This window comes from Chlorocebus sabaeus, chromosome 16 (assembly GCF_047675955.1).
Source record: "Chlorocebus sabaeus isolate Y175 chromosome 16, mChlSab1.0.hap1, whole genome shotgun sequence".
In the NCBI taxonomy this organism is placed as follows: Eukaryota; Metazoa; Chordata; class Mammalia; order Primates; family Cercopithecidae; genus Chlorocebus; species Chlorocebus sabaeus.
The window spans coordinates 51,583,190-51,595,356 of NC_132919.1; the positions used below are offsets into that span (position 1 = coordinate 51,583,190).

General features: G+C 54.2%; 2 protein-coding genes across 4 annotated transcripts in view; one reads left to right on the forward strand and one right to left on the reverse strand.

The window, feature by feature from the left end:
• Positions 1-9,593, forward strand: part of GGA3 (golgi associated, gamma adaptin ear containing, ARF binding protein 3) — a 21,013-nt gene extending 11,420 nt beyond the window's left edge. The window contains exons 4-17 of one of the 2 annotated variants that reach the window (XM_008011772.3): positions 1,428-1,526; positions 2,282-2,405; positions 2,685-2,788; positions 2,941-3,021; positions 3,719-3,856; positions 4,493-4,574; positions 4,673-4,789; positions 5,126-5,371; positions 5,764-5,834; positions 6,108-6,427; positions 6,636-6,832; positions 7,120-7,289; positions 7,438-7,548; positions 7,810-9,593. In XM_008011772.3, the coding sequence (XP_008009963.1) occupies positions 1,428-1,526; positions 2,282-2,405; positions 2,685-2,788; positions 2,941-3,021; positions 3,719-3,856; positions 4,493-4,574; positions 4,673-4,789; positions 5,126-5,371; positions 5,764-5,834; positions 6,108-6,427; positions 6,636-6,832; positions 7,120-7,289; positions 7,438-7,548; positions 7,810-7,920 (1,971 nt within the window). In that variant the 3' untranslated portion in view covers positions 7,921-9,593. Of the gene's footprint in view, positions 1-1,427; positions 1,527-2,281; positions 2,406-2,684; positions 2,789-2,940; positions 3,022-3,718; positions 3,857-4,492; positions 4,575-4,672; positions 4,790-5,125; positions 5,372-5,763; positions 5,835-6,107; positions 6,428-6,635; positions 6,833-7,119; positions 7,290-7,437; positions 7,549-7,809 lie in introns of those variants that run through there. The other variant, XR_005238772.2, reaches the window with a different exon arrangement.
• A 1,137-nt stretch (positions 9,594-10,730) lies between these two features.
• The window catches only part of NUP85 (nucleoporin 85), a 32,419-nt gene continuing 30,982 nt past the window's right edge, over positions 10,731-12,167 (reverse strand). The window contains exons 17-19 of one of the 2 annotated variants that reach the window (XM_008011782.3): positions 11,685-11,836; positions 11,284-11,385; positions 10,731-10,907 (exon numbers count right to left, since the gene is read on the reverse strand). In XM_008011782.3, the coding sequence (XP_008009973.1) occupies positions 10,806-10,907; positions 11,284-11,385; positions 11,685-11,836 (356 nt within the window). In that variant the 3' untranslated portion in view covers positions 10,731-10,805. Of the gene's footprint in view, positions 10,908-11,246; positions 11,386-11,684; positions 11,837-12,167 lie in introns of both variants that reach the window. The other variant, XM_037993805.2, reaches the window with a different exon arrangement.

Genomic DNA, 12,167 nt, shown 5'->3' on the forward strand with positions numbered 1-12,167 from the left:
GGGGAAGAAAAGAGAGGTGAGTCCATTCATTCTGTAGTTAAACATAATGCCGGTCACTAGCGAAGGTGTCGCACTGATGGCTGAGTCCCCTGGGGCAGATCTTGGTGTCTATTCAGACTGAGGGAATTTAAGGCGTGGAATGGTGCCTGGCCCTCAGTGCCTCCACATGCTCCTAAACCAAAGAGCAGCCGAGATCTAAGGAATCCGGGGCTTTAGCCTTACTGCGTTCGGGTCCTGGAAAGAGAAAAGAAATATCATCTAGCTCACATGCTCCCCTCAGTCGTGTTTGCTGTAGAACAAATTCCTTAAAACAGTGATTCTCAGCGGGGCATGGTGGCTTGTACCTATAGTTCCAGCACTTTTTGGGGCCTAGGCCGGGAGGATTGCTTAAGGGAATTCAAGACCAGCCTAGGCAACATAGTGAGACCCTGTCTCTACAAAAAATAAAAAAATTAGCCAAGCATGGTGGCACACACCTGTGGTCCCAGCTTCTCGGGAGGCTGAGGTTGGAGGATGGCTTGGGCCTGGGAAGTTGAGGCTAAAGTGCAGTGGTGATCACATCACTGCACTCTAGCCTAACATAGTGAGACTCTGTCTCAAAAAACAAAAAACAAAAAACAAAAAAACAGTGAATCTCAACAGGGCCCTCCAGGGAACATTTAGCAATGTCTAGAAACATTTTTAGTTGTCACACGTCGGGGTAGGGGTCCTCCCGGCATCAAGTAGGCAGAGGCCAAGGATGCTGCTCAACACACTATAAAGTGCAGAGTGGCCCCCCCCGACAAAGAATGAGCAGCCCAAAGTATCAGCCAGGCCTCATCTGAGAAACCCTGCTTTAAAATGCAGAAACCGAGAAAGGGAGCATGGACAGTGCACCCCACCCCTCCTTAGAAACCGCAGTGCCAGGGACCACAGGCAGCACAGGAAAGCCGAAGCGTAAGTTAGGGAGATCAGTGGAGGGAGGTGAAATACCCTGTCATCTTTCTCAAAGATAACAGGATTTAAACATCCCTCCCACCCCCTGCACAACTGTTGGTGAGCTTGTGGAAAGAACCCAGGACACCGAGTCAGAGAAACTTTGTCCCTGGACCTCACCTCCCTCATTGTAAAACACAAGGCCAGAATCTTTAAGGAAGGCACCTTCCAGGACTGGCATCCAGGCCTTCTTGGGGTCGGGTTCTCGGGGTTTCTTGCTTTAGTCCCTGCCCAGCTTCGCCAGCAGAGGTTTGCAGTTGGAGGGACGTGGTCTGTGGGCGATCCCATGGCTTAATTGCACTGTCCCCGGGCAGTGCACACCGCTTTTTGTGATGAGCTCCTTCCTGTGGGCGTGTTTATTCAGCACTCTCTGGGTGCCAGGGGTCTTGCCAGTGCCAGGTCCCAGTCCCGAGCGCACCCTCACTCAGTGCCTCTCCTCTGTGCGGCTACAGGTGCTGGAGGCGTGCATGAAGAACTGTGGGAGGAGATTTCATAGCGAAGTGGGGAAGTTCCGCTTTTTGAATGAGTTAATCAAAGTCGTCTCTCCAAAGGTCAGTTGGCGGCGGATTCCTCGCTCTTAGGGACTTCTTTTGTGTTCATTTCCATCTCCCATCATACTGGCTTTCACTGCCCATCCAGCATCTCCAAGGAACTGAGATGATCCGTGTCTTGTCCTTAGAGAGCTAGGCCCTGGAGGTAACGGGATGACCAAACAGGCCACAGGGACTAGCAGCTTTTTCTGAAGCACCCACAACCCAAATCTGACAGGTGATGTGGCAGTGGCTGTGTATTTGTCCAAGGTGAGAGCCCATGTAGTATGGGACTCTAGGCTCCTGGCACACGGCAGTTGTGGGTTTTGTGGGTTTTCTTGGCCTGTCTCACGTGGATACGGGGAGCTGGCCTCCGTCATTGCTCCGATGCTCAGCTGGCCATGTTCTGTTACACGCTGGTGTGGCACAGCTCTGGGCCCCCACTTAAAGCAGAGGGAATACTTTTTCAGGCTAAAGACATTCTCATAAACACCCTCAAGATAAAATGCAGTTTGTTTCTGGCAACTTGTGTGTGAAAATGCAGTGATGACCTCCGGGCCCCCTGCCTATCCACAGACTGTATCCAGATGGACACAACCACACCACAGGGAGGTCCTTCCCGTCCCCACGCTGTCTCACACACACTTGGACACCTGTGGGTTTTGAGTAGGACCGTAGCTGCTGAGCAGCCATGCCATTGCTGTGAAGGGAGCCTTACACTTTCTCTGCCTCAACACTGCAGTTACTAGGTTCTCTCATGTTCTCTTGCCGTGTAGTACCTGGGGGACAGGGTGTCTGAGAAAGTGAAGACCAAGGTTATTGAGCTGCTATACAGCTGGACCATGGCCCTGCCAGAAGAAGCAAAGATCAAAGACGCCTACCACATGCTGAAGAGACAGGGTACGTGTCTGCCTGCCCACAGCCTCCAGGCAGCCCTCGAAGGCTGGCCCAGGCAAGGAGAGAAGGGAAGGTTTGGGATCCTCAGAGTCCCTCCTAAAGCGAACAGCATTTGTCCCCAGGCAAGGCTGAGTCGGGTTGGATGGGATAAGGTGTAGCAGCCTGCCCTCCACCCCACTACCCTTTGCAGGTCTTGATCACAGGGACGTCGCCCTTGGTGTATGAGGAGGGGTGACAAAGTGACCACAGCCTGAGTGCACACGCTGCCATGTCCCCTTTCAGGCATAGTGCAGTCTGACCCACCAATTCCTGTGGACAGGACGCTGATCCCCTCTCCACCACCTCGTCCCAAAAACCCTGTTTTTGATGATGAGGAGAAGTCTAAGGTAAAGAGCACCCTGGGCCTGGGATTTTCTCAGATGAGAGGGGGTAGCACGAGGGGAATGTGGTTTGCGCTGTGCTGCGGGGAGCTCTCTGGGGTCTCCCTGGGGTAGGGATGCTACCTCTTCCCTTCACCTCTGATTTCCTCCTCTCTCAGCTTTTAGCCAAGCTGCTGAAAAGCAAGAACCCAGATGACCTGCAAGAGGCCAACAAGCTCATCAAGTTCATGGTGAAGGAAGTGAGTGGGCCCTGGTCCTTCAGGCACGGGGTGGAGGAACCCATGACCACACAGCAGAAGCCTCTTTGCCCCTGGACACGGGCCTGTTTTGTTCTCCCCTGCTGCCAGCTGCCCTACCTGTGCCCCGGAGGCTGAGAGTGGGAGGAGGAGCACAATAGCTTCCACGGGAGCACGGAAGAGAGGAGTGGGACGGGAGCAGGGATGTGAAAGCAGAAGTGTAGACTGGGCCCCAGGCACCCAACACTGGAAGGAGCTTCCGTGCCTCTGCGCTTGTGTCGTGGGGTAAAGGTATGACCTGGCGCAAGTGGAAAGACAGTCAAGTGAATCTCTCTTTCTCCTGATCTTCTTTTTTTTTTTTTTTTTCTTTTTTCTTTCTTTTTTTTTTTTTTGAGACGGAGTCTGGCTCTGTCACCCAGGCTGGAGTGCAGTGGCCGGATCTCTGCTCACCGCAAGCTCCGCCTCCCGGGTTCCCGCCATTCTCCTGCCTCAGCCTCCCGAGTAGCTGGGACTACAGGCGCCCGCCACCTCGCCCGGCTAGTTTTTTGTACTTTTTAGTAGAGACGGGGTTTCACCGTGTTAGCCAGGATGGTCTCGATCTCCTGACCTCATGATCCGCCCGTCTCGGCCTCCCAAAGTGCTGGGATTACAGGCTTGAGCCACCGCGCCCGGCCTCTCCTGATCTTCTTAATTGGGGCAGGATGAGGCACGGATCCAGAAGGTGACCAAGCGTCTGCACACGTTAGAGGAAGTTAACAACAACGTGAGACTGCTCAATGAGATGCTGCTTCATTACAGCCAGGAGGACTCTTCGGACGGGGACAGAGAGCTGATGAAGGTGGGACCGCCGATGGCAAAGGCTGCCTCCCGGGGCTATGCTGCCCTCCAGGAGCTCAGCCAGCATTTGCTGAGCACCTGCCTTGTCAGAGACACAGGCTGTGCACTTGGCAGCGTATTCATGACCTTACTCATCTGCACAGCAGCCACGTTAGTAGAGAGTGGCCGTCCCCATTTGCTGCCTGGGATCAGCTGATTTGCCCAGGGTGTAAGGGCTGGATGGAAACCTGAGTCTGACTCCAGAGACCATGCCCTCGGTGCTCACCCCTGCTCTCTGCCTTTCCTTACTGCTTTGGGGACGTTGAGACAGAGAGGCTTCCTTGTGACCCTGATGCCCATGTGGTGCAGGCCATGGTTGGGTGGATATTTTGAGTTCTGAGGAGCATGCCAGCCTGGAAGGCAGGAGGGGACTGACTTCCCCTCATCCATCCTGGTGACTGCTACCTAAACCAACATCCTGGGTGACGTGGTGTGGTGGTGGCTGGTGGCAAGACGACGTGCGCTGTGGTCCCAGCTCTGCTGTTAACTGACCATGGCAACTGGCAGATCCCCGTCGTTTCTGGGTGTGAACCCTGAATGAATCAGATGATCTCTTAGGGCCGGTGTGGTTTGATTTTTATGTCTGAGTCTCTTTCAGGAGCTGTTTGATCGGTGTGAGAACAAGAGGCGGACTTTATTTAAACTCGCCAGTGAGACTGAGGACAATGATAACAGTTTGGGTAAGTGAAAGAGCAACTGTCAGGGATGACCCAGGCGTTTAGATACGTGGGTGGGAACTGTCACAACAGGAGTGAGAAGTCTCTCTTTCCTGCTCCAGGGGACATCCTGCAGGCCAGTGACAACCTCTCCCGGGTCATCAACTCTTACAAAACAATTATTGAAGGGCAGGTCATCAATGGCGAGGTGGCCACCTTAACCCTGCCTGACTCAGAAGGTGAGATGCTCTGGTCCCCAACTCTAGACTCCAGACCAGCCTCAGGTCACGACCGTGAAGCTGCGGGTGTAGGCTGGCCAGCGTGGTGTTGCACGAGGCCCGAGGGGGTTCTCTGCCATTCCAAGCAGTCCTTCAGCTTCCCGGAGGCCTGGAGATGTGGGTGGGAATTTCCCCACCTGCTTTCTCAGGCTTGCTTTACAGCATCCCCTGGCAGAGATGCCATTGGATTAGGCCAGAGGCTGGAGCAGTAACCACTGTGCCTAGGGTGCTGCCTCCTGCCACACAGCCACTAGAAGACCGCTAATTATTCGTGTTCCGCTCTGTTGACCCATCCAGGAAACAGTCAGTGCAGTAACCAAGGCACGCTCATCGACCTTGCCGAGCTGGACACGACAAACAGTTTGTCCTCTGTGTTGGCCCCAGCACCCACTCCACCCTCCTCAGGCATCCCGATCCTCCCTCCACCACCCCAGGCTTCAGGACCTCCACGTAGCCGCTCCTCTAGCCAGGCCGAGGCCACCCCAGGGCCCAACAGCACAAGCAACACCCTCTCCTTGCTGGACGAGGAGCTGCTCTGCTTGGGTACGACCCGCAGGGGACTGTCCATCCCCTGACAGGGCTCCGGGAGGAAGAAGGGTGTGTGGAATTAGGAGGAGTCCTGAGCAGGGCCCCAGTGTGACTGTTGAGGTAGGCAAAGAGCCCTGAGTTGTAGGTAGTCAGTGAAGTTCAGCAACCCTGAGGGCCCCACGGCCATCCTCCCGGTGGACTCTGCCTCCTGCCCTGCACCCCGTCCCACAAACCCCCCACTTCTGCATCATGGACTGGAGGGCTCCATTCCCTTCTGGAGGCTGCCTGCAGAGCAGCTTCTCCCTGTGCCTTCACCCATTGATGTCACTTGTCACCTGACCAGGCAAGGCGGGGCTAGGGCTGCCCAGCTCAGTCTCTTCTCATCCAGTTTTCTTCTCTGTTGTCAGGCCTCGCCGACCCAGCCCCTAACGTCCCTCCCAAAGAGTCAGCTGGGAACAGCCAGTGGCACCTGCTCCAGGTAGGGGCACAGGATCGGTGACAGCACTACCTGCTCCAGGTAGGGGCACAGGATCGGTGACAGCACTACTGTGCCAAGGACCTCCACTTTCCAGTGTCATGTCTCCTGGGCTACAGTTAGCTGTCCTTTCCCTCCAGAGCCTGCCAGCTGCAGCGGGGAACAATGAGTGTTTCCGGGTCTGTCTTCCGTGCGGTCCTTGGAGGGCTGTGCCCCGCTCCAGCGGCAGGCCCTCCCCGCCAGCCCTCAGCTCACCACCTTTTCCATTGCTCATAGAGGGAACAGTCCGACCTGGACTTCTTCAGCCCCAGGCCGGGGACCGCTGCCTGTGGCGCCTCCGACGCTCCTCTTCTCCAGCCTTCAGCCCCCTCCTCAAGCAGCTCCCAAGCTCCACTGCCGCCTCCCTTCCCAGCTCCTGTGGTCCCAGCCAGTGTTCCTGCCCCCAGTGCGGGCTCCTTCTTGTTTTCTACTGGAGTGGCCCCAGCCTTGGCCCCAAAAGTTGAGCCTGCAGTCCCTGGGCACCATGGCTTGGCATTGGGCGACAGCGTGTTGCACCACCTGGATGCCCTCGATCAGCTTCTAGAAGAGGCCAAAGTGTAATGAGTGGGAGGAGATGTGGGGTTGGGCCTGAATGTGTCAGAACCAGAGCTAACTTTGAAGGGGTGGGGGTGCCTTGTAGTCCCATCAGTCAGGCTGGAAGGCAAGGGGTGGGCCTGGGTAAGAGCATGGCCAGGGGCCTTGGGTGAGGGTCAGTCCAGCTCTGGCTGGCTCTCTGATGTGCCTTCCATCCTTCCCACCTCCCAGGACCTCAGGCTTGGTGAAACCTGCCACCTCCCCTCTCATCTCCACCACCACCCCAGCCAGGCCTCTCCTGCCCTTCTCCACGGGGCCCGGCAGCCCACTCTTCCAGCCGCTGAGTTTCCAGTCCCAGGGCAGCCCCCTGAAGGGGCCTGAGCTCTCCCTGGCCAGCATCCACGTGCCCCTGGAATCAATCAAGCCTAGTAGGTGTTGGAGGCTTGAGGTGGGCAGGGCAGTGGGGCCTACAGCCACAGAGCTGTAGGACATGCAACGGGTGGATCCAGGCACTGTTTGCAGGGGGTCCCTTAGAGCCAGGCAGTCCTCCTTGCCTGCATTTTTGGCCTTAAGCTCCTGAGCGCCCCTCCCAGATTCCATAAGGAAGCATTGGATTCATCATGGCCACGGAGTAGCCTTTGTCCCCTCACCGCCAGGGCTCTGTTGGGTGTCTCTGGTGCTGCTCCTCCCACACCCACGTGCCACGTTCTTGCAGGCAGTGCCCTTCCCATCACAGCCTATGATAAAAACGGCTTCCGCATCCTCTTCCACTTTGCCAAGGAGTGTCCCCCAGGACGACCTGACGTACTGGTGGTGGTGGTGTCCATGCTGAACACAGCTCCCTTGCCCGTCAAGAGCATCGTGCTGCAGGCTGCAGTGCCCAAGGTACTAGTGTCTCCCTGGGGCCAAAACGGCTTTAGTTTGATCCTATTGTGTGGAGGCCTTTGCAGCCAGCAGGTGGCAGTGTGTATGTGCACTGTGGGTTCCATCTGGGGCACCTGCCAGCTGTCTTCAAAGGAGCTTCTCTCTTTAGTCAATGAAAGTGAAGTTGCAGCCACCCTCTGGGACAGAACTCTCTCCATTCAGCCCCATCCAGCCACCGGCAGCCATCACCCAGGTCATGTTGCTGGCCAATCCACTGAAGGTGAGCAGCAAAGCACCCGGGGTCCCAGCCTGAGGCCCCAGCTGCCCCAGATTAGGACCTCAGGACCACCACCTCCCAGCCGGAAGTGTTTTGACTGTAGGATTGACACATCCCTTTGCTGCCTTAGGTTAAGCAGCTGAGCATGGTTGGGGGTTGTGGGGAAAAGGGACCATTCCTGTAGCACAGAGAGGGTAGCAGAGTAGAGGGCGTCCTGCTGAGGGGCCGCCTGGGCTGGATCTCACTTGCTGCCCTCTGTCACAGGAGAAGGTGCGGCTTCGGTATAAGCTGACCTTCGCCCTGGGGGAGCAGCTGAGCACAGAGGTGGGCGAGGTGGACCAGTTCCCTCCTGTGGAGCAATGGGGGAACCTATGACCCCCGAGGATGCTGTGATCTCCACCTTGAAGCCAGGAAGGCTGCCCCGAGACCGGGAGGGCTCTGGTCCCATCACTCTCCATGCCCTGACGACAGTGCTTGTAGCTTTGATGTGGAACAAGGGCCCTGGGCATTTCTGCTGGGAACCAAACTGCTGCTGTGGTAACCTCTCCTTTGGCCCCTAAAAGGACCTGTTTTTATCTACCTGTGTGACTTGAAGTGGCCATATGCTGTCAGGGGTGGGGAGTGGCCCCTGACTTCACTGCTGTCCCGGGAACATGGACCCCAGGCTTGGCGTAGGTGTTTTCTTCTTTCTACTGGCATTCACTGAAGCCACCGGGGTGGGGGTGGGAGACTCTAAAGGGAGGCTGTCACGGCTCACTCCCCACAAGAGCCACATCCTCACACCTGATAGATGCATGGCCCAAGGGGCCGCAGCCCTTTTGCAATTCCATGCTTCCCCCGCCAGCCAGCTCCTGCTGCCATCCCCAGGGAGGTGGGCCAAGCTCAGTGGCCCAGGAAGATACCTGGCCCAGAATAAGGAACTGGCATACTGCAAAGTCCCCAGCCCTGCCTCTGGTGGATAGCATCATCCTGGAATGGCCACGGAGTAATGAGTTGTGTGCTTATCCCTGGCAGTGGCAGGCTGTGTCCTATGGACATCTTGGCAGGACATGGAATTTGGCCTCATGACAGGCCCAACTAGGGATAGGAAGGAAAATGAAGAGAGCCAGTGTTTCCCCTTCTCCAGAAGCAGGTACTCAGCTTTCTGGGAAAAGCGTGCATCCAGCCATGGGGACAGGCCATCCTACTGACTACCTCTTGCTTGGCATGAAATAAACTGCTGTCCTCCCCTTACAATCTCCCGCCACTCTGCGTCCTACTGCTTTGGCCTCCCTCTCCTCTCACCAGATGGCATGTGGTGTGGCACCTGTGGCTGGACACAGGAGGCCTCAGGATCACAAATGTTACACTAGACATATGTCCTAATGTGCTGCCCAGAAACCTCGACTATTCCCCAGTTCCTGAGGGGCACTGTCAGCGAAATGCTGGGTCTGGAGGTGATGAGATCAGGGGCCACACTTGAGCCGAGTCACCAGACCCTATTGCTTCAACAGTGCTTGGCCCCAGCCAGCGTGTCCTGGCCACTCTGGCTGCTGGATGTGATCCTGGGACAGGGATTCCAAGCCTCCCTCACAAAAAAAAAAAAAGAAAGAAAGAAAATAATCACCAGCTGCCATAGACACGGGGAAGCTTGCAGAGCTCAGATGAACAAGCTCAGCAATCGGACATCTCTGGGGGAAAGGAAGGTGGCACAGACCACATTCCGTGGTTCCTCCCTGCCCCTTGCCAGGCTTCCTTATTCCTTCCCTGCCCCTCGCTGTCTTTAGCAAGCAGGTTTCACTGCTTCATTAGAACAGGACAGGTCAAAAGTGAATCATTTTTCACTAAAGAATAAACCCAAGAGCTTTCCAGAGACTGGCTGCTGCAGCCCTGGGAATGTCTGGAATTACTCTGGAAATGGAACTTTCTATTATGCTCTAGACATTACAGTTATTTGAGTGTTATTCGTTACTATTGAGGTCAGTGCTTCGTGGCAAATGGCTGTACTGGATATACCAACTCTGCTGCCCTTGTTTTGCTGCATGTTAAATAAAACCATTTTCACTGTATTTGGAATCTTCCTAATATAGACGCCATTCACCCTGATGGAGGAAAAGGTACCACCTATGAATTCCAGGTATACATGAGTGGATAGCCTGTGATAGAACTGCCCAAGGTTTTTGTTAAAAGTGCAGGTTCCTGTATGCTTCTATTTTAAGGGAACTAAATAACCAAAATGTTAAGTGTTGCAGAAGAGGTGAGGCAAGATTTCAGAAGCACAAGTATACCACCAAGGGCTCTTCAAATTTCCAAGACACTGTAGGCACCATAACTTTGGGGGTTTCTTTTTTTCTTTTGAGACAGAGTCTCGCTCTGTCGCCCGGGCTGGAGTGCAGTGGTTGGATCTCAGCTCACTGCAAGCTCCGCCTCCCGGGTTTATGCCATTCTTCTGCCTCAGCCTCCCGAGTAGCTGGGACTACAGGCGCCCACCACCTCGCCCAGCTAGTTTTTTGTATTTTTTAGTAGAGACAGGGTTTCACCATGTTAGCCAGGATGGTCTCGATCTCCTGACCACCTGATCCGCCCGTCTCGGCCTCCCAAAGTGCTGGGATTACAGGCCTGAGCCACCGCACCCGGCCTCTTTTTTTTTTTTTTAAACAGAGATGAGGTCTCCCTATGTTGTCCAGGCTGGTCTCAAACTCCTGGGGTTGAGGGATCCTCCCAAAGTGCTGGGATTACAGGCGTGAGCCACTGCGCCAGAGCTGGGGGGTGGTTTCTTATCTATGGAGGCACAGGAAGACAGTTCCACATCAAATAGAACATAAGAGAAGGCTGGGTGCAGTGGTTCACACCTGTAATCCCAGCACTGTGAGAGGCCAAGGCGGGCAGATCACAAGGTCAGGAGTTTGAGATCAGTCTGGCCAACACAGTGAAACCCCGTCTCTATTAAAAATACAAAAAAATTAGCTGGATGTGGTGTGCACCTATAATTCTAGCTACTTGGGAGGCTGAGGCAGGAGAATCACGTGAACCTGGGAGGCGGAGGTTGCAGTGAGCTGAGATGGCACCATTGCACTCGAGCCCAGGCAACAGTGCAAGACTGTGTCTCAAAAAAAAAAAAAAAAAAAAAAAAACAAGCATTTTTTAATCTTATTACCTCAGGTTCAGACTGGACAGATAAACTCCCTGGGTGGACTCTAAGAACCTACATTTGCAACACATTTATTCCTTTAAAAAATCTATATACATTGCCATACAAAGATACCACAATGAAGCAGTTCTCAGGAACCTTCCAGTGAGCCTTCTCTTATAATTGCCCGAGCAAGATTTCGTGCCAGAGCAAGTCTCAGCATTTCCACCTTGGTGGTTTCTATGTCCTCATCCTGCAAAGCAGAGAGCACCAGCATGAGACAAGAGCAGGAAGGAGCCCTTTCACACTCCCGAAGGTTCTAGCTAATCCAAAGGTAGAGGGCACTTAACACTCATAGTGGCTTCCAGAAAATTATCAATATAAAAGAAAGCAATACCAAAGGGCCATACTGGAAATGATGAACAGGAAAGAGCAAAATGTAGAGCTCAGAACACTAGAATCCCTCGTTTCCTCCTAAAAGAAGGTGGTGTGTCAATGACACAGGTTAAGGGGAACAGAGGCACATGTGTCCATAGGAGCCAGTGTTTCTGGAAGGAAGGGGAAGCCTGAAATAGAGGGAGCCTTTGCCCACCTCCATGTGGAACCATCAGCCCAGAAGTGAAAATGACCTGGAGCTGCTGGATATCAGATTCTCCATGCACAGGTCGTCTTGACGTCAAGTCCTCCAGACACCGCATCAACTCGTAGGTCTGTTCTGCTGAGAAGATCACCTAGGGAAGAGAGCCCGCCTTGCTTGGCTGCCCCCAGCCCAGGCCTGCACTGGTTGGGCAGGGGCCCACGTTCGGACGTTCTTCCTTTCATGCCTTTCTCAACAGTGTGCTTTGTACAGGAAGACCTCATTTCAAATTAAGCAGTGTTTCCTGTGTGAGTCTGGAATTCCAGAGAGGGTGCTAAGGGGAACACACGTGTGCAGGCAGAACGACAAGGGAGGAAACACACGTTGCCAACAGCTACACAACTAAGCTCCAGCAGGGACAAGCAAAGAAAACCACCCTGCTGCAACCTTCACCTGTTTTTGTTCCAAAAGGGGCAGGGCATCTGTCAGCAGAGTCATCCAGAAAGACCGAGGGGCAATCCGAGACGTCATCAAGGACAGAAGGAGAGAAGCTGCATCAGCAAAACGCTTCTCCCCGTACATACGGTGGAACTCGCGATACTTTCCTGCAGCGAAACAAGGGCACTAGGTAACGTGCATATTCCCCCAAATTGCCCAAGTGACACCTACAAAAGTCACCCTGGCCCTAAACAAGAGAAGAAAAACCAGAGACCAGCCACTCCACAGAGCAGGAGATTTTTTCTATCTCCAAGCTCATAGGCCCCAATGAGATGCAGACCAAGAGCGTTCAAAGCAGACTTGGAAGAACTCCAAAGAGCCAAATCTGGGGAAACATCAGAGTCAAAATACATAACAATAGTCATGGATTAAAACAGATTGACTAGGCCAGGTGCAGTGGCTCATGCCTATGCCTGTAATCCCAGCACTTTGGGAGGC